This window comes from Diabrotica virgifera, chromosome 5 (genome assembly GCF_917563875.1).
Source record: "Diabrotica virgifera virgifera chromosome 5, PGI_DIABVI_V3a".
Taxonomy (NCBI): domain Eukaryota; kingdom Metazoa; phylum Arthropoda; class Insecta; order Coleoptera; family Chrysomelidae; genus Diabrotica; species Diabrotica virgifera.
Window position 1 is genome coordinate 224897034 of NC_065447.1, and position 22814 is coordinate 224919847.

The following is a 22814-nucleotide window of genomic DNA, read 5'->3' on the forward strand; positions in this document are numbered from 1 at the left end:
TTTTTATGCTTCGGTCAAAGAGCGAAATACGGAATTACACTTAGGTAAGAAATAATGATACTCAACGCTTCAACAAAGTCAACTACTAGATACTCACATATTCTTATGATTTAGAAGACATATTTTCATAAAAAAAGATATTCCAAAACTACCTCCAAAGAAGAAAAATTAAATTTGAAGGAACATCTAACTGGATTTATTTGTTATATTCTGATAAAGTAAAATGATTTTTATGTAAAGACGGTTTTTAGCTTATAGGGGATGATGGGATAGTTTTTGGATGTTGGTCAATTTAGCCATCAACAGCAATTAAGTAGAAATAAAATACGCCGTTAAAATGGGCTATGTAGTCCTTTTCATTGCCGAGCTAATATAGGTTGGGTGCTGCTAGCTTTACCGTAAAGCTAGCAACACCCTTTGTTTCTCGGAAACGGCTACAGCAATATTTTTTTTCTTTCCGTAATAAATTAGCAAGTAATTCCTGGGGGTTGAATTTTCGAGTTTTATCATTTTTTCGGGGGTGAGTTTCGCGCTAGGGGATGATGGGGTAGTTTTTCGGGATTGGTTAATATACCAATCACGAACAATTAATTATCAATAAAATATGCCGTTAAAATAGGCTCTTTACCCCTTTTCATTGCCGAGATATAGGTTGGGTGCTGCTAGCTTTACCGTAAAGCTAGCAGCACCCACTGTTTCTCGGAAACGGCTACAGCAATACATTTTCTCTTTTCGTAATAAAATAGCAATAAATTAGCAGTTAATTCCTGGGGGTTGAATTTTCGAGTTTTATCATTTTTTCGGGGGTGAGTTTTGCGCTAGGGGATGATGGGGTAGTTTTTCGGGATTGGTTAATATACGAATCACGAGCAATTAATTAGCAATAAAATATGCCGTTAAAATGGGCTCTTTACTCCTTTTTATTACCGAGGTTGGGTGCATATGGGTTGGTTTCATAGGTTGGGTGCTGCTAGCTTTACCGTAAAGCTAGCAGCACCCACTGTTTCTCGGAAACGGCTAGAGTAATAAATTTTTTCTTTCCGTAATAAATTAGCAATACAATATAGTCTTAGTCTGAATTCGGTCTTATAAAAGGGTGGTGCTGATTTTACCGACATCGGGTATTATACCGGGTGTCCACTTATATTTTCCCCCATTTTAACTGCATATAACTTCTAAACGGCTCAAGATAGAAATATGCGGTTTTCGCTGAAATATTTTATTTTAGTAAAAGTTTTGTCTGAATTAATTGAATTTTTTATATCGCTTTCAAATACGAAAAAAAAAATGGCGGATTTTTGAAAAAAACGTTGTTGACTTTTTTTTAATGTAACACCCAGTATATTTTTTTGTAAATTGAAAGAAAGGTCATTCACCTATCCAGCGATATAAAGTTTTTCAAAATCGGTTGTCAAATCACTGAGTAATTAATTTTTAAAATGAGAGGTGCAACATGGATATGTGATTTCCACATTGCATCTCTCATTTTAAAAATGAATTGCTCAGTCATTTGACAACCGATTTTAAAAATTTTTATATCACTGGATAGGTAAATGAACGTTTTTTCAAGTTTTTAGGTAAATGACCATTTTTATATCGCTTTTAAATACAAAATGGCGGAATTTTGAAAAAAAAAAAAACGTTGACTTTTTTGACAAAACGTTGGTGCTACAGCCCTTAGAGGGCCTCGACCTTCTCAAGCTTTCTACGCCATTCTGTTCTGTCCCTTGCTTGCATTTTCCAGTTGCCGACTTCGATCTTCTCGGCATCCTGTGTTACCCCGTCCACACCGCCGGGTGTTTTATTAAAACACTCAGTATATTTTTTCGTAACTTGAAAAAATGGTCATTTACCTATCCAGCGATATAAAAAATTTTAAAATCGGTTATTGGCTGAGCAATTAATTTTTAAAATGAGAGATGCAATGTGGAAATCACATATATCAATTTGCTTATAAAGTTATTTAGGTATGTGATATCCACGTTGCACCTCTCATTTTAAAAATTAATTACTCAGTGATTTGACAACCGATTTTGAAAAACTTTATATCGCTGGATAGGCGAATGACCTTTCTTTCAATTTACAAAAAATATACTGGGTGTTCCATTAAAAAAAGTCAACAACGTTTTTTTCAGAATTCCGCCATTCTTTTTCGTATTTGAAAGCGATATAAAAAATTCATATAAAGCGAATTCATATAATATGTAAATTCATAAAAGCGATATAAAATTTTTTAAAATCGGTTATTGGTTGAGCAATTAATTTTTAAAATGAGAGATGCAATGTGGAAATCACATAACATAATATCAATTTGCTTATAATGTTATTTAGGTATGTGATATCCACGTTGCACCTCTCATTTTAAAAATTAATTACTCAGTGATTTGAAAAACTTTATATCGCTGGATAGGCGAATGACCTTTCTTTCAATTTACAAAAAAATATACTGGGTGTTCCATTAAAAAAAAGTCAACAACGTTTTTTTCAGAAATCCGCCATTTTTTTTCGTATTTGAAAGCGATATAAAAAATTCAATCAATTCAGACAAAACTTTTACTAAAATAAAACATTTCAGCGAAACCCGCATATTTCTATATTGAACCGTTTAAAAGTTATAGGCACTTAAAATGGGGGAAAAAAGTGGACACCCGGTATATCTATGCCGACATCTGTGACACACAAACCATACATACCCACGTTTCACGACCATGTTAATCTTTCGGATCGAATTAACGCCATCTCTGGATTGGAATGGTAACTAATTTGCTGTCTTGACCTTGACAATTTACGTGAAACGTCTATGAGTGTATGTATGGTTTGTGTTGTGACATATCATATAAACGTCATGAATCTGATTGAATCATAACCTATAAAATCTAGTTTTAAAATGTAAACAAAAATATTTCTCTATGAAAATATTAAGACCATAGTTTTTATGAAGAAAATCTAATTTGATTTTTAAACTCATAAGCACAATGACTACATCCGTAGCGCTGTATCAATGCAGATTATGTTTAAATAAAACTTCAAGTAGAGTGGACATATTTGTTGGAGATTTTCCCGGAATGCTAGACCGACTAACATCCATAAAGGTAATATATTATATTATTTTTAAAGAAGTATAATTTATTCTTTATTTAATGGTCAAGTTAATTTTCCTTGCTATTAAAATATTCTGCATGACATGAGCTGCTGTTGGAAAACTTGTACTCCTTACTTGAATTTTACTCAAGAACTATAATATTCCCATAAATCTCAATTCCTTCATCCTTCCAGCGATGACAATACAGTCTAAAGACAATTACGTTGTCCATAAAAGCCTCCAATAAAATGGGAGCAACACAGCTTGCAGTGTAAAGACATGTCAGCAATGAAGAAATACATAGAAGGACAAAAGTAGAGGATCTAATACAATACACTGCTTCGCTGCAGGGGTCTTGGGTAGGCAACATAAGAGAAATGTGGGTCAACCTCCAAAAAGATGCAAAGAGGAGTAAACTAAAAAGACAGATTCACACCCAAGAAAGTTATTAGAAAAGTTACCAAATTCATCTTCTTTTTTCGTTGATCATATCAGCTTTCGATGATAATCCATACATATTATATTATACTAACACATCAGTAAAGAGTTTTTATATAAAAGAAGACTAAAAGATTTAACTGATTCAAAAAATTTAAAATATGAATTTTTTTATGATTTTGTAAATGGAAACTACGCTGAACTCAATAACTTCCTTGCATCCATAGATTGGCAGAACTGTCTGGTTGAGGGTGTTGATAATTCTGTGGGTTTGTTCTATGATGTTCTGTTGACGGGGATAGCATTGTTTGTACCATTAAAAAGATTCAGAACATCTACCTTCCCTAAATGGTTTTCCCACGAACTCAGGAATTTAACGCAGGAGAAAAAACGTGCCCACTCTATGTACATGAGAAGTCAGTCTGATGCTGAATATGTTAGGTTTTCTCGCCTTAGGGCTGAGTGTAAGCGTTTGTCTGATACATGCTTTAGTGGCTATATGGGTGGAGTAGACATTAGCTTAAAAAATAACCCTAAATCATTTTGGAAGTTCATTAATGACAAGCGATCTACTCATAGCTTACCGAGCTCTTTATTTTATTTAGACCAATCAGCATCTAACGGTCAAGATATAGCAAATTTATTTAAGAAGTTCTTTCAAACTGTTTACTTGCCTAATAATGGTCAGCTCCGGGTGCCCTGCTACCCTGAGGGTAGCAATGTAAGTACATGTATTAGACCTGCTGCGATATCCATAATTGAAATTTTTGACAGTATAAGTGATCTTCCCAATAAGCTGTCAGCTGGTCCTGATGGTGTGCCTAATTATCTTTTGAAAAAGTGTGGCTGTACTCTAGTCATACCTTTGCATTTACTGTTTAACAGGTCTTTAGCGACATCTATGTTTCCGGCTGCTTGGAAGGAGAGCTACGTTATACCTGTATATAAAAATGGGCAAAAGGATAACATTGAAAATTATCGCAGCATATGCATCCAGTCTGCAATACCCAAGCTTTTTGACAGCCTGGTGGCCAAGCAGCTTTCTTGGTTGTGTAACGGATTAATTTCCGATTCGCAGCATGGCTTTCGCATAAAAAGGTCTGCTGCGACGAACTTGGTCGAGTATCAGTCTGACTTATTGTGTCAAATGGAGGATCGTAAACAGATAGATGCCATATACACGGATTTTTCGAAAGCGTTTGATCGTGTTGATCACCAAATACTCTTGGAAAAGCTGGTGTCTGTGGGTTTTGATGTTAACTTTGTCGAGTGGATTAAGAACTCCTCATCGGGGCGTACTCAACGAGTGAAGATTGGTAGCTATTTATCTGACATTATTACAGTAAGCTCCGGAGTTGCTCAGGGTGGTCATACTTCTCCGCTTCTATTTATCATCTTTGTTAATGATATAAATAATTGCTTTTTGAATAGTAAATGCTTAATGCTAGCTGATGATCTGAAATTCTGGAGACCAGTGGATGGTTTGTTGGACCAGGCGTTGTTGCAGGAGGATCTTGATAGACTGCAGGAGTGGTGTGTTCGAAACAAACTTTTCTTGAATGCCAGGAAATGCTGTTTTATAAGCTTCTTTCGGAAAGTCAGTAGAATTGAAACAGATTACATCATTAATAATCAGCCACTTGAATATGTATCTTCCGTTAGGGATTTGGGTGTTGTTTTGGATGAGAAGCTTTCTTTTGTGGAGCATATAAATGCTGTATCTGTGAAGGCAGCTAAACTTTTGGGATTTGTTACAAGAAATTGCAAATTCTTCTCTATTGAATCTACTAGGCTTGTTTACTGTAGCTTAGTAAGGTCCCTCTTGGAGTACAGTTCTGTGGTTTGGTCACCCTATTTCCAGACTCATATTGATACTATCGAGAGAATACAACATAGATTCTTGAGATCATGTGCTTACTATACACAAACTATCATTGTCAATCACGATTATTCTTTTCTTGAACAACAGTTGTCCCTACCTCCACTTAAGGTACGCCGTGACATAGCAGGTGCTGTTTTCATTTTTAGGATCATAAATGGACTTATAGATTCTCCCAATCTTTTAAGTCAGATTAATTTTAATGTTCCTTATCAAGCTCTCCGTTACCATAATATGTTTAAAATACCTTTCCATAGAACATTGTATGGCGTTCACAACCCACTTGATAGGTATATGGGATTGTTAAATAATTACGAACTTGATTTATTTAATATAACTCTAAATCAATTAAAAAGATCTCTTGCTCTGTGATGTTATTTTTATACTCTTAAGTGTTATGTTTGTATGTTGTATATTTTTTTTGTAGTCAATATTTATGTTATATATTAATTATTGTGACATATGAAATTTTTCAGTGTTTTTATACTTTTCTAATTCTCTATTTTTTAGATTAATTAAGTCATATTTAACACATTGAATTTATTATTACCTTTTGGAAATGTATTAATATTTAACTGTAATTTTTCTGTTAATGGGGTTATCCCGTATAATAAATAAAAAAAAATCTAAAAATTAAAGAAATAATGCAGAAAACACAAAAAATCGCTGATATACTTAATTAAGCTATAAAATGACAGAAGTGCCAAAATTTCATAAATGTCATTAGTGTCAAAATTTAATAACAGTGGAGTAAACTTGCCTGCGGTTGGACCAATTAGAAACAAGTATTACGGCGCAGTAAATTTGAATCACTCCTCTTGGTTGAAAAACAAACTATAGATATAGTATTTTTACTACAAAAGCGATATTACGTAGGTCAAAATTTTTGACGTAAGAGAACTGTCAAAACATTAGAATGTGACTTTTCATTATTGTCATGTTTATTATAAAAAAGCGATTATACAAAAGCGATATTACCATAGAGTTATATATTAGCATAGAGAGAGTGTCATTCAGAGCGAAGTGACGACACCATCTTTTTTATTTGGATTAGTGCTGTTTCACTCTTACGCATAGTAAAGCTGCTACAGTTGTCCTCCTCTTCCGTGCCTATATTCACACTGAATGTCATCATAGATTTTCGATACAATGTGTTAGAAAGAGATGCAGCAAACCAGTCCATGAGATCTTGTCGTCAGGAAGCGCGGAAGGTAGGCTCCCTCTATGTTAATATATACCTCTATGGATATTACGTAGGTCAAAATTTTTGACGTAAGAGAACTGTCAAAACATTAGAATGTGACTTTTCACATTCGCTTTTGTAGTAAAAATACTATAGCATAGCATTCCATCTAAATAAGTTAGTTTTAATTTTTTTTCTGCCTTTAATTCAAATCATTGCCTTGTTATTGCATGTGTTAATTCTGTTTCATTTACTTCTGTTAGTTTTTTTGGTTCATGCTTTGTTTTACTGATTTTATAAGTTGTTCCTTGTCTTTATTCCATATCTGGGCCTCATCATTTAATTTTAATTTTTTGAAATCATACCTTGACATTTTTTTCTTCTGATTTAACTTCTTTAGTTTTCATTGTGATTTCCCTGTAAGATATGTTCAATACTGTTCATATTATTGTTAATATATACTTCTTTACCCTTAATTGCTCTCACTTTACATTTGTTTCATATTACTTGCATTACACTGCTTATGGCCGGTTTTATCAGTGACAAATAGAAGTTTATTCGATGAATAAAGTTATTCAACCAATAAATTGACATTGAGGCGCTCAGAGCAACAGTGGCCTAACCGACAAATTAAGCATTTTTAGATTAATATATTAATAAAAGCAGCAACATTAAATCTTCCTATTAACATGGGTCTACACAACCTACCTCTATATGTGGCTAAATGGCGCTACATAATTTGTAACTCCATCCCATAAGTACAATGTAAATATGAATGCAAAGATTGCATTTATCTCAAAATTTCGTTTTTGGGGTTAGGCCGCTGTTGCTCTGAGCGCCTTATATCTACGTTTCAATAACGTCAAATAACATTTTATTTTCTTACTTATCAAATAAGTATTTCCTCTTCGAATAAAAGTTAATCTCGCTTTAAATATCTATAACAAAGAAAATTCGTCAGTTTAACTTTAAATTATCAAAATTGTATTGAAACACAATAAAGATATAATCAACTAATCAATTTTCAAACAAATGTCTTTCAGACAAATGTCTGTTCTCTACTTTGAGGTCACTTTTTGTGTTCAGTAGATACATGTCACATTTTTTATTGCAGAAAACATTGACTACAAATTATTCAGTAATTGCCTACTAAATAATAATTCTGTAGCATCTATAGATTTATTATATTTTTAATAAAACTTTCTCTTTTTTTTTTTCATGAACTAATTGTTTCATACCGTATTTTATGTTAAAGGTACACGAAGACGATGGCTTACCAAAATATAGTTGTACAAAATGTGCAGAAGAAGTTCAGATGGCTTTGGCGGTTAAGAAACGTATTATAGAGTCACATCAGTTTCTATTAGAAGCTCTAGAAAACAAGAGGGCAATATTTGAAACAATAGAGATAACCCCTATTATTAATATAGTCGAATCTTCAGTACCAAAAAAGAGAAAAATCACTAAGCAAAAAATAGTTTCTAAAAAATCTAAACCAATAATTAAACAAAATCAAACCCAACCAAAATCAGAATTAGTTGAGAGCTCAAAAGAAGCAACAACAAATAAAGATGCAAATGAAGTAAGTGTAAAAAGTGATATAAAATCTGAAGTAGTAGAAAAAACAAATCAACCAAACACAAATAAAGAAGAAATAGGAGCACTAGATCAAGATATTTTTAATAAAGTCGAATCTTCAGTACCAAAAAAGACAAAAACCACTAAGCAAAAAATAGTTTCTAGAAAAGCTAAGCCAATAATTAAACAAAAGCAAATCCAACCAAAGTCAGGATTAGTTCAGAAATCAAATGAAGCAACAACAAATGAAGGTGTAAATGATAACTCAAATGAAGCAACAACAAATGAAGGTGCATATGATAACTCAAATGAAGTAACAACAGATGAAGATGCAAATGAAGGAAGTGTAAAATGTGATATAATAACTGAAGGAGCAGAAAAAAATCAACCAAATGAAATTAAACAAAAGAAGAGAGGACGGAAACGTATTGAGAGTACTGACTTTACTTGTGAAACATGTAATTTAAGTTTTTCAGGTAATCATTTATGTTTATATGTTTAAACTTTTTTAAGAGACATAATTTTAACATAGACATCATTTTTCTACGGCCGTGCTAAAAGAGCCACTTTCCCGAAAGCATTTCGTTTCCGAAAGTTGCACTTTCCCGCACGGAGTGCGTGATAGTAAATTTTCCCGCACGTCGTGCGCGAAAGTAAAATACTTTGTAATATGGCATTATAATACATGCAATAAACTAATATTTAGATATTATTTACTAATTTATTTCAAATTTATCGTATTTTGTTCATGTTTTAATGAAATTATCGCGATTATTTCATTCATAGGAGATTCTGACCAATAGAAAGCTACGTAAATCTAAATTAAATCGATAATTTTTGATAATTTCCCGTCGTCAAGTATATTACGTCAGATACCCTTCGTTGCTACGAAAAAATACATTCAGTGACATTAATGACAATTAATGTTTTAAAAATTATAAAAGTGATGACTTTCAACCGTCAAATTAATATTTATAACAACTGTGTGTTTAATTGTATTAATTTGTACTTACATAAATAAATTACAATAACATTTTGGTTTCGAACAGTTTTATTCATGAAATAATCGCAACAAATTGCACTCGATCTCTAAAATTAATATAGAATTTTTGTCCTCGTGACACTTTGACATAATTTCACTCGCCTTCGGCTCGTGAAATTAAAACTGTCAAAGTGTCTCTCGGGAAAAATTCAATAATTTTAGAGCTCTTGTGCAATTACTACTGATTATTTCATTCATAGGAGATTCTGACCAATAGAAAGCTACAGAAATCTAAATTAAATTGATAATTTTTGATAATTTCCCGTCTTCAAGTATATTAGAATCGTCAGATGCCCTTCATTGCTATGAAAAAATACATTCAGTGACATTAATGACAATTAATGTTTTAAAAATTATAAAAGTGATGACTTTCAACCGTAAAATATTTATAACAACTGTGTGTTTAATTGTACTAATTTATACTTACATAAATAAATTACAATAAAATTTTGGTTTTTAACAGTTTTATTCATGAAATAATCGCAACAAATTGCACTCGATCTCTAAAATGAATATAGAATTTTAGAGCTCTTGTGCAATTACTACTGATAATTCGATGAAATAAAATTATTTTGACATAATATTTAAAAGTCAGATCAGTAGACAATTACAATGGTTTTGAATCGTCGTCATGGAAACCAATATCGTCGTCGTGGTAACCCATTATATTGAAAGTTGGGTTTTGACAACCTTGTCAAAGAATTAATTTGTGTATTTTCACTCCTAAATAAAAATTGATATAACTCTATTTTTTGAGGCTTTTTTCCAAACGTACGGCCCTAGAAAAATATTGTTCCTAACTCATGCGGAAAGTGTCTTGTGTCTTCCCCGCGCTCGACTGCTTGCTCGAACTCTGCTATCGCGTCGTTCGGGTCAACGGCAGTCTCGTGCGTGAAAGTATCACTTTCCGCACTAGTTAGGAAAATAACTATTCTTGTGTCTTTAAATGTTTCACAATTATTGCGGTTAAATTTTTCTATTTCTAACAGCACTTCATGAGTTTGTATTCATGTCCAATATCAAATGTTATGTGATTTCTATGGTTTTCTGGATTTTATGCTGTTTTGAATTGTAGATCTGGATCCTGTGTATCAAATAATTGACGAATATACCAAATATTAATTCAATTGAATTAATAGCAAGCTGAAAATTTGTTAATAGCTTAACTGTGTCTACTCGGACATATTTTGATGTACGGGAACACTGGAACAGGGAAAGCTTTAATTGTGGAACAGGTTACAGGCTTCAAACGTCAGACTACGAAAATGTCCCATGTATTTTGTTGAAAGCCAATAATTTCCAATTGAAAACCCTTTCATTAAACTCTCATGCAAAAATCAGACTGCTACTTATCACCAACATAATTCCTGTCATTTGACATGTACTATGTGTGGAACTTCTTAAAATGTCCAACATTTTATTGTCGGACAAACATTTTCTCATATATTATATAAAGTTTGCTATTGAATGAGTTTAAAAACAACCTGCTAGTTTTCACAACTAGTTTTAACCATATATTAATCGGTGCCAATGTGATATTACATGTTTTGTACCTCGTCAGATATCCGGGCAGATACGAATTCATAAGCAAATTGTTCAACAAATGTAGAAGCTTGACACGTCTTAGAAGCCATTGACTGATTCATCAACTGATTTTCTCTATTTAGTTCTCTAGTTCATTATCACCTCCCCATTTTTTTTTAGATCTTGCTTACGTGCCATGCTTCAAGCCACTGCTTTCGTGGTGGTCCTCTTCTTTTCTTCCCATCAACTCGCAGCTGGGAGTATTTTACCCATCTCTTATATTTCTTGCATTCTTGCCACGTGGTTCAACAATCTACACTTTTTGGATCTAACGATCCAGTTTCTGTGTCCCGTATAACTTACTGATTTATGCATTTGTGCGCTTCCTCAAAATTTTTTGGCCACCTCTTCCCCCGAAATATATTAGGTTCTATCTTTCTAATGGCTGGTGTTCAGAAATATGGCACGTTTACATATATCCAGTAACTGGCGCCAGTCTCGTCATCATCATCAGTAGCTTGACAACCCTTTTTTAGTCCTGGCTTGTTCTAGGATTTTCCGCCATTCTGTTCTGTTCCTTGCTTTGTTCTTCCAGTGGCGCCAGTCTCACTGGCATGAAAAATAGACCAACCTTCTATTCGAGACAGCGCTGGACTGGCGCAAAAAAGTGCTTACATAATGCCACTACCGTGCCAGCGCTGTGGTGTCTATGCGACTGAGGATACATGTAAATGTGCCATTATGTATCATAATTAAAGGGTGATTCATTTAAAGGTACTTTTTTTGGTGGTGATTTGATGTGAGATCATGCATGAATCGTATCACCTAATGTTGCGTTTTTATTCAGTATTGTTTGACATTTTATCCTGGAAAGACTTAGCTCGGCACAACGTCTAGCGCGTCTTTCGTGCGCTTAGAGCAACTTATGGTCCACATAATTGGCCTGCCGAACGCACAATTCGCTATACCATCAGTAAGTTTGAAATCCAGTTTTCATTACTGGATAACACATGACCAAATAGACCACATTCAGCACGTACTGAAGAAAACATAACAGCGGTAGCGGATGGTGTAAGCGAAAACAACCAAGAATCGATTTGTAGCCGTTCCCAACATCTTGGCTTGTCGTATGCAACAAGCTGACGTATATTACTTAAGGATCTTGGTTTAAAGCTCCTACAAAATTCAACTAGTGCAAGATCTGATTCAGATCGACCTTCCGAGTCATCATTGTCTCAGTCGAAGTGCTCTTGATAAGCTTGCAGAAGATCCACTGTTTTCGAAAAAAAAATTGTTTTCCGATTAGGCCCATTTTTGTATTTTTGTCCTAATGGGGACGATAAAGCCCTTATTTGGATTGATCAGCAACCCGAAGAGGTATCAGAATTGCCATTACATTCAGAAAAAACAACTGTTTGGTGTGGTTTACGGGCCGGTGGAATCGTCAGTCCATATGTCTTTAAAACGGTTTACTGTAAAGAGGCCGAAATCATTAGACCGAAAAGCACTTTACCGAAACCTCACTAGACCGAACAGTAGGAGACCGAAAAGCATTAGGTACATAACACAGGGTGCTGAAACAGGATTATAATCTGAGCAAAGGTAACATCAACCTCCATTCAGCCTTTATCCAGGCTTAGGACTGGCAGCACAAAGTACTGGCGAGTGTAGAAGTTGTTTTTTTTTGCTTTGTTTTTTGTTTATTTTTTTGTTTATATTTGTTTTGGGTTTATTTTTTTATTTATTACATACAAATCTTAAAAAAGTCGAGGTGGTTTTTTTTGCTTTGTTTTTTGTTTATTTTTTTGTTTTTAATAATACAATAAACAAAAAGACATAGGTCTGGATCCCGCGTATGAAAAAAAATTTGATTAATAGCAAGCTGAAAATTTGTTAATAGCTTAAGGGTGTCTAGTCGGACAAACTTTGATATATAGGAACACTGGAACAGGGGAAGTTTAATTGTGGAACAGGTTAAAAATTTGGAACGGTCAGACCACGAACACGTCACATGTATTTTGTCGGACAGAACTTCCAAATGATTTGTTATCCTTTCATTAAACTCTCGTGCAAAAATCAGGCTGCTATTTATCACCAAATGAGAATTATAATGAGTGGAACACGTAGAATATGTCAAATGACAGGAATTATGACAGGTGATAAATAGCAGTCTGATTTTTGCATGAGAGTTTAATGAAAGGGTAACAAATCAATTGGAAGTTCTGTCGGACAAAATACATGCGACGTTTTCGTGGTCTGACCGTTCCAAATTTTTAGCCTGTTCCACAATTAAAACTTCCAGTGTTCCCATATATCAAAGTTTGTCCGACTAGACACCCTTAAGCTATTAACAAATTTTCAGCTTGCTATTAGTCAACTTTTTTGTCATACGCGGGATGCAAACAGATATACAAAATCTTAGCATAATTTACTGCAATCTTTTTAATTAATTTATGTACCATTTCGGTCTAATGCTGTTCAGTGTTCGGTCTAGTGAGGTTTCGGTGAAGTGCTTTTCGGTCCAATGAGTTCGGTCTAATTGTCGTGTACCTTTTAAAACAGAGGCTGAACAGAATGTTACTGTGAATGGAGACCGTTATCGCGCCATGGTAACGGACTATTTGGTGCCAGAAATTGAAGCTCGTAATTTCAATGACATTTGGTTCCGAAAATATGGCACCAATTGCCATACAGCCCATGAAAGCATGGCTTTACTGCGAAAACGATTCGGTGAGCAATTTTTTTCACTCTTCGGACCACTGAAATGACCGCCTACTTATATCATGTGGCATTACACCTGACATTGAAGAACTAGAAAACAGAATCGACACGTTTAACGTGTACAAAAAAGTGAAAGAAGCGGCTGGTATCTTCAATAAGAAACAAACTGCATTGCTACAGGATGAACATGGTAAATAATATTTGAAGTAGAGGACAAACTTAAAGAATGGGAAAATTACGTCACGAACATATTCGAACACGATAGGAGTAGTTCACCTCCCGATATTACTAACTGCGACGGACCCCTAATAACACGCTCTGTGGTAATAAAAGCCATACAATCATCAAAAGATGGCAGAGCGACTTATTTTGATGAAATTCCAACTGAAATATACAAGCTTATAAATGATAGCAATGTTTTAGAGGCTATAACTTCGTTTTTCAATAATTTATACCAGCGGACAACTACCTAATGGTTGGTCTAATTCACTGTTTATAGCTCTACCTAGAAGACAACAGCAAAAACCTGTGCTGATTATAGAACCATCAGTTTGTTAAACCATTTATTGAAAATTTAATACATGGTCGTATCTACAATAAATGCGAGGAATACCTGGATGACACACAGTTTGGTTTCCGTAACGGGTTTGGAACGAGAGAGGCACTGCTTGGAATGAACGTACTTGCTCAAAGATGTCGAGATATATCTGTAGACATATACTGTTGTTTTATTGACTTCCAAAAGGCATTTGATCGTGTTAAGCACTCTATATTGATCGAAGCTCTAAAAGACATTGACTTGGACGGCAGAGATGTTCGAATAATTGCAAATTTATATTGGAATCAAACAACATCAGTTTTAGTAGATGGTGTGGAATCACAGTCTCTTAATATTAAAAGAGGAGTACAGCAGCGATTAGGGATGCCTCTTGTCACCCCTGCTTTTCAACGTTTACTCCGAAAGAATTTTCAGAAAAACATTTTCTGAAAAACAAGAAGGAATACTTGTGAACGGTGAAGTCATCAATAATTTGCGATATGCGGACGATACAGTACTCCTAGCTTCTACTCAAGAAGATCTGCAAACACTACTTGATAGTGTCGTTGAGAGTTGTAGGGAGGCAGGTCTGGATTTGAACATACGAAAAACCAAAATACTCGTAATAAGTAAACAACAGCATATAAAACCGTCTATATATGTAAATAATACCAAACTTGAGCAAGTTGATAAAATCGTTTACCTTGAACAGCAATTAAATTGTAACGCAGAAAGTCATGGCGAAATTAGATCTAGGATAGAGCACGCTAGAGCCGCTTTTAGAAGTATGTCCAAGGTGTTATGTAACAGAGACCTAAAATTGGCATTGAGGATCCGCATACTTCGCTGCTACGTGTTCTCGGTCTTAATTTACGGTGTCGAGTCCTGGACTGTGAATAAAATCGATCCAAACCGCCTGGAGGCTTTCGAAATGTGGTGCTATAGAAGAATTTTAAAAGTTTCCTGGGTGGAGAAGATTCGAAACTCCACAATACTAGAACGTCTCAACAAGACTACTGAGATCATAAAAAGCATCAAGCAGAGAAAGCTGGAGTATTTCGGACATGTAATGAGAGGTCCCAAATATAGGTTGCTACAAAATATCATGCAAGGAAAAATAGCAGGCAAACGCAGTCCAGGACGAAGAAGAACCTCATGGTTGAAGAACTTGCGAGATTGGTATGGTGCTGATACAAGCATGCTATTTAGGGTGGCAGTGAATAAAATTAAGATAGGTATGATGGTTACCAACGTTCTGAAAGAACATGGTATATGAAGAAGAAGATTACACCTCTAGACGTTTTCCTTTGGGGCTACCTAAAGTCCAAAGTCTACATGAATAAACTGGCTACGATTGAGGCATTAGAGGCCAATATTACTTGAGTCATTGGTCAAATAAATACCAATCGAAATGCTCGAACGCGTCATCGAGAATTGGAACTTCAGAAAGGACCACCTTAACAGCACTCACGGTCAACATTTGAAAGAAATTATCTTTAAGAGTTAGCGCCGTTTCAAATTATAAGAATTTCGATCGTGCGATGGTTAAAATTTACATAGGGGCTCTAGCAATCATTTGGAATCTTTCTTCCTTCACCGAATGTTTCAAGCGGTGAATGGAGAAAGATTCCATATGATTGCTCGAGCCACTATAAATATTTTCAAATAAAATTCATTTTTTCATTGTTTCTTCTTTTTGAAAAAAGTACCTCTAAATGAATCACCTTTTATAACATATATCGCCATCTATCCAATTACTGGATACATCATTAATTTTGCTACATGCAAAGATTGTTTTGCTATTAACTATGTTTTTTTTTGTTTTTTAGATAAAAAACCGTACAACATGCATAAACGAAAACACGAAATAAGCAAGTGTCATATTTGCGACCGACTCATTAGAACAGACAATATAAAGAAACACATCAGGATGCATACATCAGGTCCATCAGTTTGTTCTATTTGTGGAGCCACATTCAAAAATTTTAACGGTTTAAGATGTCACAACTTTCATTACCACAAACATACTGCCGAACATTATATTTGCGAAGAATGCGGTAAAGGCTTTCGAATGAAACATAGTTTCTTATTGCATAAAAAAAAGGTTCATATTGGTATAAAGACCTTTAAATGTACTACATGTGGAAAAGCTTTCTTTACCAACGCCAATTTATCCTCACATGTTCGAATGACTCACGAAAAACTGAGACCTCATGTTTGTGAATATTGTGGTACTGGCTTTTCGTCTAAGTGTGCTTTAAGAACTCATAAAAGACAACATACCAATGAAAAACCGTTCGTTTGTCAGCACTGTTTAGAAGGGTTTAGACAGCGGGCTTCATTACGATCCCATTTGAAATCAAAGCATGGAATAGAGGAGGCCAAAGAATTCTTTTGTAAAACGTGTGAGAAGGGTTTCGCTACAAATTATGCTTTGAGTATACATGAGAGATTACACGAAACTAAAAAGTGTGAAATTTGTTCAGAACATTTTGTTGGAGATGACTATTTGGCAAACCATCTTAAGGAAGTCCACCATCTGGAAGTAGAAATGAAACAAGATAGTTAAAATTATTTTTGGTTTGTTATGTGCCCAGTATTTCTTGAATTTTCCATTTTCTTGTATTATTCGTATGTGCTTTATCTCTATGAGGTTGACATAAGTAATGAAATATTTACAACAAATACAGTTTCATAGTACTATAAATTATTTGATACGATCTGTTGGCTTAGCTTGGTAATATTTTGATAGGTTCATTGTTGGAAACCACACAAAAATTCCTATCTCTTACTATTATGTTATAACCCAAATAAACTTAGTGTTATTTTAACGGAAAAAAAGGAGAATTATCACGAATAATGGGAGTATAATATGTTACCGGCCAAACCCGATTTCAGGACAAACTAGTTTTGCCTAGGCCAAACTAGTTTGTCCTAAACGTGATAGGATAAACTAGATTAGCCTAGGCCAAACTGGTTTATCCTGATATTATTACGGATATTGCAGGACAAACTAATACGACCTATGTACTATAAACATTATACAGGGTGTTTCATTGGGAAACGGAAATACCTTAATGGTGAATAGAGGGTACCGAGCCGGTTTTAGATATAGTATTTACATTTTTTGCCCTACCGACTTTTATAACCGAGTTACAGGGTGTTTTATCGATTTTGCCCATTTCTTTCCTAAGCCATAACTTTAGAACCACCATGTATATTTTTTTGATATTTGGTACACATGTCTTATTCAAAACCCAAACGACCGACATACTAACCATAAGAAAAATCCAGGTCCGGATTAACAAAAAATTATAAAGTAATTGTGACCTTAAAACAACACCCTGTATATTGAAATTCTGAAAATCTGTTTGCATATTTGAAAAGAGCACAAAAAAGTAAGTTTAATAGTTCGCTTCAATTTTTCGGCCAGACAATTTTATGACTTTAATTTTGAAATTATATTGAATTTTTTAAGAACTTTGACATTAAAAAGCAGATATTATTAACTTTTAGTTATAAATTATTAAAGTTAATGAATAAATACTTATTTTAAAAATAATCAATACTTATTTACCACATTGGAACGACCCAATTACTAATGACAAGAAAAATCCAGGTCCATTATGAAAAAATACAAAGTAATTGTGACCTTGAACCAACACCCTGTATATTGACATTTTAAAAATTTGTCTGCGCATTTTAAAAGACATTAAAAACTGTGATTAAAGGCTTATTTTAATTTTTTCGCCGTTGATTTAATTACATCAATTTTGAAATTATATTGAAATTTTAAAGAACTCTGAGATTAAAAACCATTTATTGTTAACTTTTATTAATAATTTAATGTTAATGAATCAACACTTATTTTAAAAATACTTAATACTTATTTACTACCCTGACTTCATAGATTCTCTGGATTTGTAGCTATATGCACATCATTAAAAATTAGAATTGCGAGAATTGGGATATTTTAATGATTTAGTAAAGAATTAAAAAACTGCTATATCTAATAAAACAAAAATTCGTTACAATTCAACAATTTAACATACATTAAAAATATTTGAACTATAACAGTTGCTCAAAATGTCCGCCATTTTGTTCTATGCATTTCCTTGCTCGTTTTAACATATTTCGAATCGATTTTCTAAGTACATTGGCATTGTTCTTCATTTTTCTGGTAGCTTCTTGTGACCTTGACAGAATTAATCAATATGATTTCAAAATTGCCGTAATTAAATTATGTGCGCAAAAAATTGACATGCACCTTTTAACGCAGTATTTTATGCTATTTTAAAAGACACAAACAAATTTTCAAAATTTCAATATACAGGGTGTTGTTTCAAGGTCAAAATTACTTTATATTTTTTTCTTAATCCGGACCTGGATTTTTCTTGTCATTGGTAATTGGGTCGTTCCAATGTGGTAAATAAGTATTGATTATTTTTAAAATTAGTGTGTATTCATTAACTTTAATAATTTATAACTAAAAGTGACTAATATCTGCTTTTTAATGTCAAAGTTCTTAAAAAATTCAATATAACTTCAAAATGAAAGTCAGTAAATTGTCTGGCCGAAAAATTGAAGCGAACCATTAAACTTACTTTTTTGTGCTCTTTTCAAATATGCAAACAGACTTTCAAAATTTCAATATAGAGGGTGTTGTTTTAAGGTCACAATTACTTTATAATTTTTTGTTAATCCGGACCTGGATTTTTCTTATGGTTAGTATGTCGGTCGTTTGGGTTTTGAATGAGACATATGTGTACCAAATATCAAAAAAATATACAGGGTGGTTCTAAAATTATGGCTTAGGAAAGGAATGGGCAAAATCGATAAAACACCCTGTAACTCGGTTATAAAAGTCGGTAGGGCAAAAAATGTAAATACTATATCTAAAACCGGCTCGGTAACCTCTATTCACCATTAAAGTATTTCCGTTTCCCAATGAAACACCCTGTATACCTACAAATCCAAAATAAATAGATAAACTGAATAAAATACTCTGTAATTGGAAAATAACCATTTTTATTAACCCTTTAACTGCGTAAAATAAATGCATATCGCTGACCAGTGCGGCAGTAGTTTTTTAAAACTAAACGCGATACCTGTTCAACCATTGTTTTTTGTAAAATATATTAAAGCCGACTATAAATATTTTTATCGCCAACCGTCACTAAAGTCATTCATTATTATACTCATTTGCCGCCATTTGCGGCAGTAAAGTAACACTTTATTGTACTGAAAGAAGAATTTTACTTTACCTGCCGCGATTAATCAAATTAACTGAGATTGAGTGTAAGTGGTCAATTTATTTATTTGAGTGAACTTAAAATTTATTTACTTTAATTATTAAAAATATTGTACAAAATTTATTAATTAAATTTATGTCAAAAAGTGAAATTACATGGTATTTTGCAATTATATTTGTAAAATATAAATCAAAACTTTACAGATTTAGTAATAAGGTATTCAATATTGATACCTAATAACAACTATCCATTAAACATCAAAATCGGTCATCATTTTGGTGTAAATTTGTCTTCTGTAGAGCCTCCTTGACAACAGATAGACCTAGAAATAGTACTATCGGGGGATGGCAGGAGACAGATTTAAATCAAAACGAAACCGTAGATTTTCTAATTTTACTAATGCCATACTCTGTGTTACGAGTACAAAGACTCGTTTCATACAGGTTCTCTGAACCGCATATTGGAATATTTTCCTAGTGGTGCCTTTTGATATCTGGGTTAAACAGAGAACTTGAATCGAGTCGACATTCATTTCACTTATTCCCCGTTAGAGGGCGTTCTAACCATACTACGGTATAAATAGTTTTATTTTTGTACCGAGAACTACGGACGTTTTGGTGTAAATTTGTCTTCTGCAGAGCCTCCTTGACAACAGTTAGACCTAGAAATAGTACTATCGGGGATGACAGGAGACAAATTTAAATAAAAACGAAACCGTAGATTTTCTAATTTTAATCATGCAAGAGCCTTCTGTCATACGAAATTTTTATTTCGTCTAAAATTAAAAGAATTCTTAAATCTTTTAAGTTTTGTATTAATGCGAATATAGTATGAAATGGTGTTTTTGTTAATTCGATTATATATAGGACGGTTGTACAGTCCATCTAATTTACTTACCGTTGCACGTCATTATCTACGCCAGAGATCTAAGTTGACATAGTTGCCAAAGTATAAAAAAATCCTGAATCCATTTTAAATCAAATAGATCACATAATTATTGTAAATGTGGATTATACAACAAAACAAATTAATATTCAATGTAAATAAGTAAAAACTTAAGAAATAGAGAACAAGAATTAAATTATAATCGTATAAGATTTGTAGTGCAAGCGTTTTTGCACTGCATTGTTAATAATTATTAAAACGGCTCCGAACTCTTGACATGAAGCCGGTAGGTTTCTTTGTATATGTCTACAATAACAACTAAAAAAGTTGTCAGATACCTCGATTATTCCAGGTCGTGATAAAATTAGGTGAAATTTATATTTTTATAGTAGAGGATGTTTTTATAGTAAAGTAAATAATAAAAACAGTAAATATAATAAAACATATACTTATAGTAAAGAATATAAACAAATATGAAGTGTCATCACCGCAACTGTCAAATAAATGTTACCAATTTATTCTAAAATGTCACCTTCGTTCGATTACAGTTACAGTGTGATTCGAGTAAATGTGCTTCATAAAAACGCTTTATAATCCATTTTTACAAATTAAATGAAACATATTGTGTATTTATTTAGGTTGACACTAGTAGAAATCTTCAAATATTATTTCTACGCGTATATAATAAAATATGTCTAGTGGCTGTAATTCCAGTGTATTCGGCAACGTGATTCTAAAAAAGAACACACCTACCGCCTAAATATTTCGTGTTGGTATCATGCGACGTCACAGGCTATGACGCGGATGACGTGCAACGGTTAGTAAATTAGATGAAGTATAGATATTTAGGTACTGATAATTTGTTAGCAAATATATTTATTTAGATGTTCTACTATTCATCACGGGAAAAGAAACTGCGCTGAGGGAGGATACACTTCATAAACAATGACGTAACTATTAACGGTATTTTTAATTTTTGGTATTTTATTTTAAGTATTAAAATTAGTTTATTATTTAAATAAAATACGATAAAACTGTTTAAAATATATTTATTTCGTTGAAATCATAATAGAAGTATAACTTTTTACGTGCGTACAAAGTACACACACTCTTTTTTCATTAGAAGGATGTAATAAAGTACATAAGTGTTAATGTTTTTTAAGATTGGTGATAAAATTTTGTATGCACCACGTCAGTAAAAGACTCTTTATCAAACTCGTCTGTTACTCGCCTCGCTCGCTTCACTCTCTCTACTCGTAATTTCGTTCGGTAAAGAGTCACTTTACTGACTTGGTACATAAATAACTATTCTTCTAAATTTTTGGAAGGCGCGCATGTGCGCAGTACGCAGTTTTCAAGGATTTTTTTTTTTAAATGCGGAGGACGCACTTTTGCGCTTTAATACAAATTTGTGTATTTAATAAATTAAATACAATTTTTTTGACCAAAAATAAAACTTTATTCATAGATATTTTCTTTGACAGGAATATAAAAATCTATAATAAAAATGTACAAAATATTAATTTTTTCGTAATGTATTTCTATATTGATACATGGTATTCTCTGAAACGGCTGCCTAAGCAGAGACCAGGTTTATCGGGGCATTCTTGACAATGATAAACATTGTATTTACGTATCTTATTTTTATTGCATGTCCGACATTTTTTTTCTTATTCACGCCCTAGCCCAAACTAGTTTATCCTAAAATCGGGTTTGGCCGGTAACATGCATTAATTTTTATTAAAAACTTTCCATTTGTAAATAGTACCTAACGTATATACGACTGTAAAATTTTAAAAATAAATAATATTTAAACTTTTGTTTTAATTGATGCTGTTTTATCTTGTTGATAAACTGCATGTGAATAATTGTTTATTTACAATTAATATTGACTACGAGCATGTATGCGTGGTTGTATAATAATTTCCATCTGGCTAAAATCGTCACAACGTCAAAAAATTAATTACTAAATTTACTAGACATTTGGAACATCCTCCATTCTCTAACCAGTAGTGGTACTATAAAATTATAATGTTATGAAAATGCCTTCAATTACCTATAAGGGCACGTATCCATTACGTTGGTGCTCCGTGTAACTGCTCCACATAGTCGATACGTTGGCGCTCACCCTCGGCGATCCAATCGGTGGTGGTTTATATGTAGAGGACGGTACCGAGCACACCAAGATATATCCCATTCACTCAGGCATCCCACAAGGCAGCGTTCTGGGCCCAATTTTATATCTTTTGTACACAGTGGACATTCCAACATCCAGTACAACTACAGTTGCAACGTATGCAGATGACACTGCTATCCTGGCATCCCACACAGATCCATCAACAGCATTAAGGAGGCTTCAATCAAACCTAAATAGAATTCAGCAATGGATGAAAGTATGGCGCATCAAATCTAATGGAACTAAATCATTACATCTAACATTCACGCTACGTAGAGAAACATGCCCCCCTGTATATATTGATAATTGTCTAAGTGGCCGTTCAAGTATTACGTCGCAGGTGGGGGGGGGGGCAAAAATCTTCAAAAATTGCGTTACGCAATAGTTAAACGCCCATTAGAGTGCGTTACGTAGGGGGGGAGGGAAGGGCCAAAAATCTTCAAAAATTGCGTTACGTAATATTTGAACGCTCCCTAATTCCTCAATCCGAGGATACTAAATATCTTGGCATGCACT

General features: G+C 33.5%; 1 protein-coding gene across 1 annotated transcript; it reads left to right on the forward strand.

The window, feature by feature from the left end:
- The first annotated feature begins 2837 nt into the window (after window positions 1-2837).
- Window positions 2838-21949, forward strand: LOC126884695 (zinc finger protein 718-like). The gene is made up of 3 exons (XM_050650799.1): window positions 2838-3092; window positions 7838-8636; window positions 15815-21949. Exons 1-3 carry the CDS (start codon window positions 2976-2978, stop codon window positions 16552-16554), a joined length of 1656 nt encoding a protein of 551 aa, XP_050506756.1. The 5' UTR covers window positions 2838-2975; the 3' UTR covers window positions 16555-21949.
- The last annotated feature ends 865 nt before the right edge of the window (window positions 21950-22814 follow it).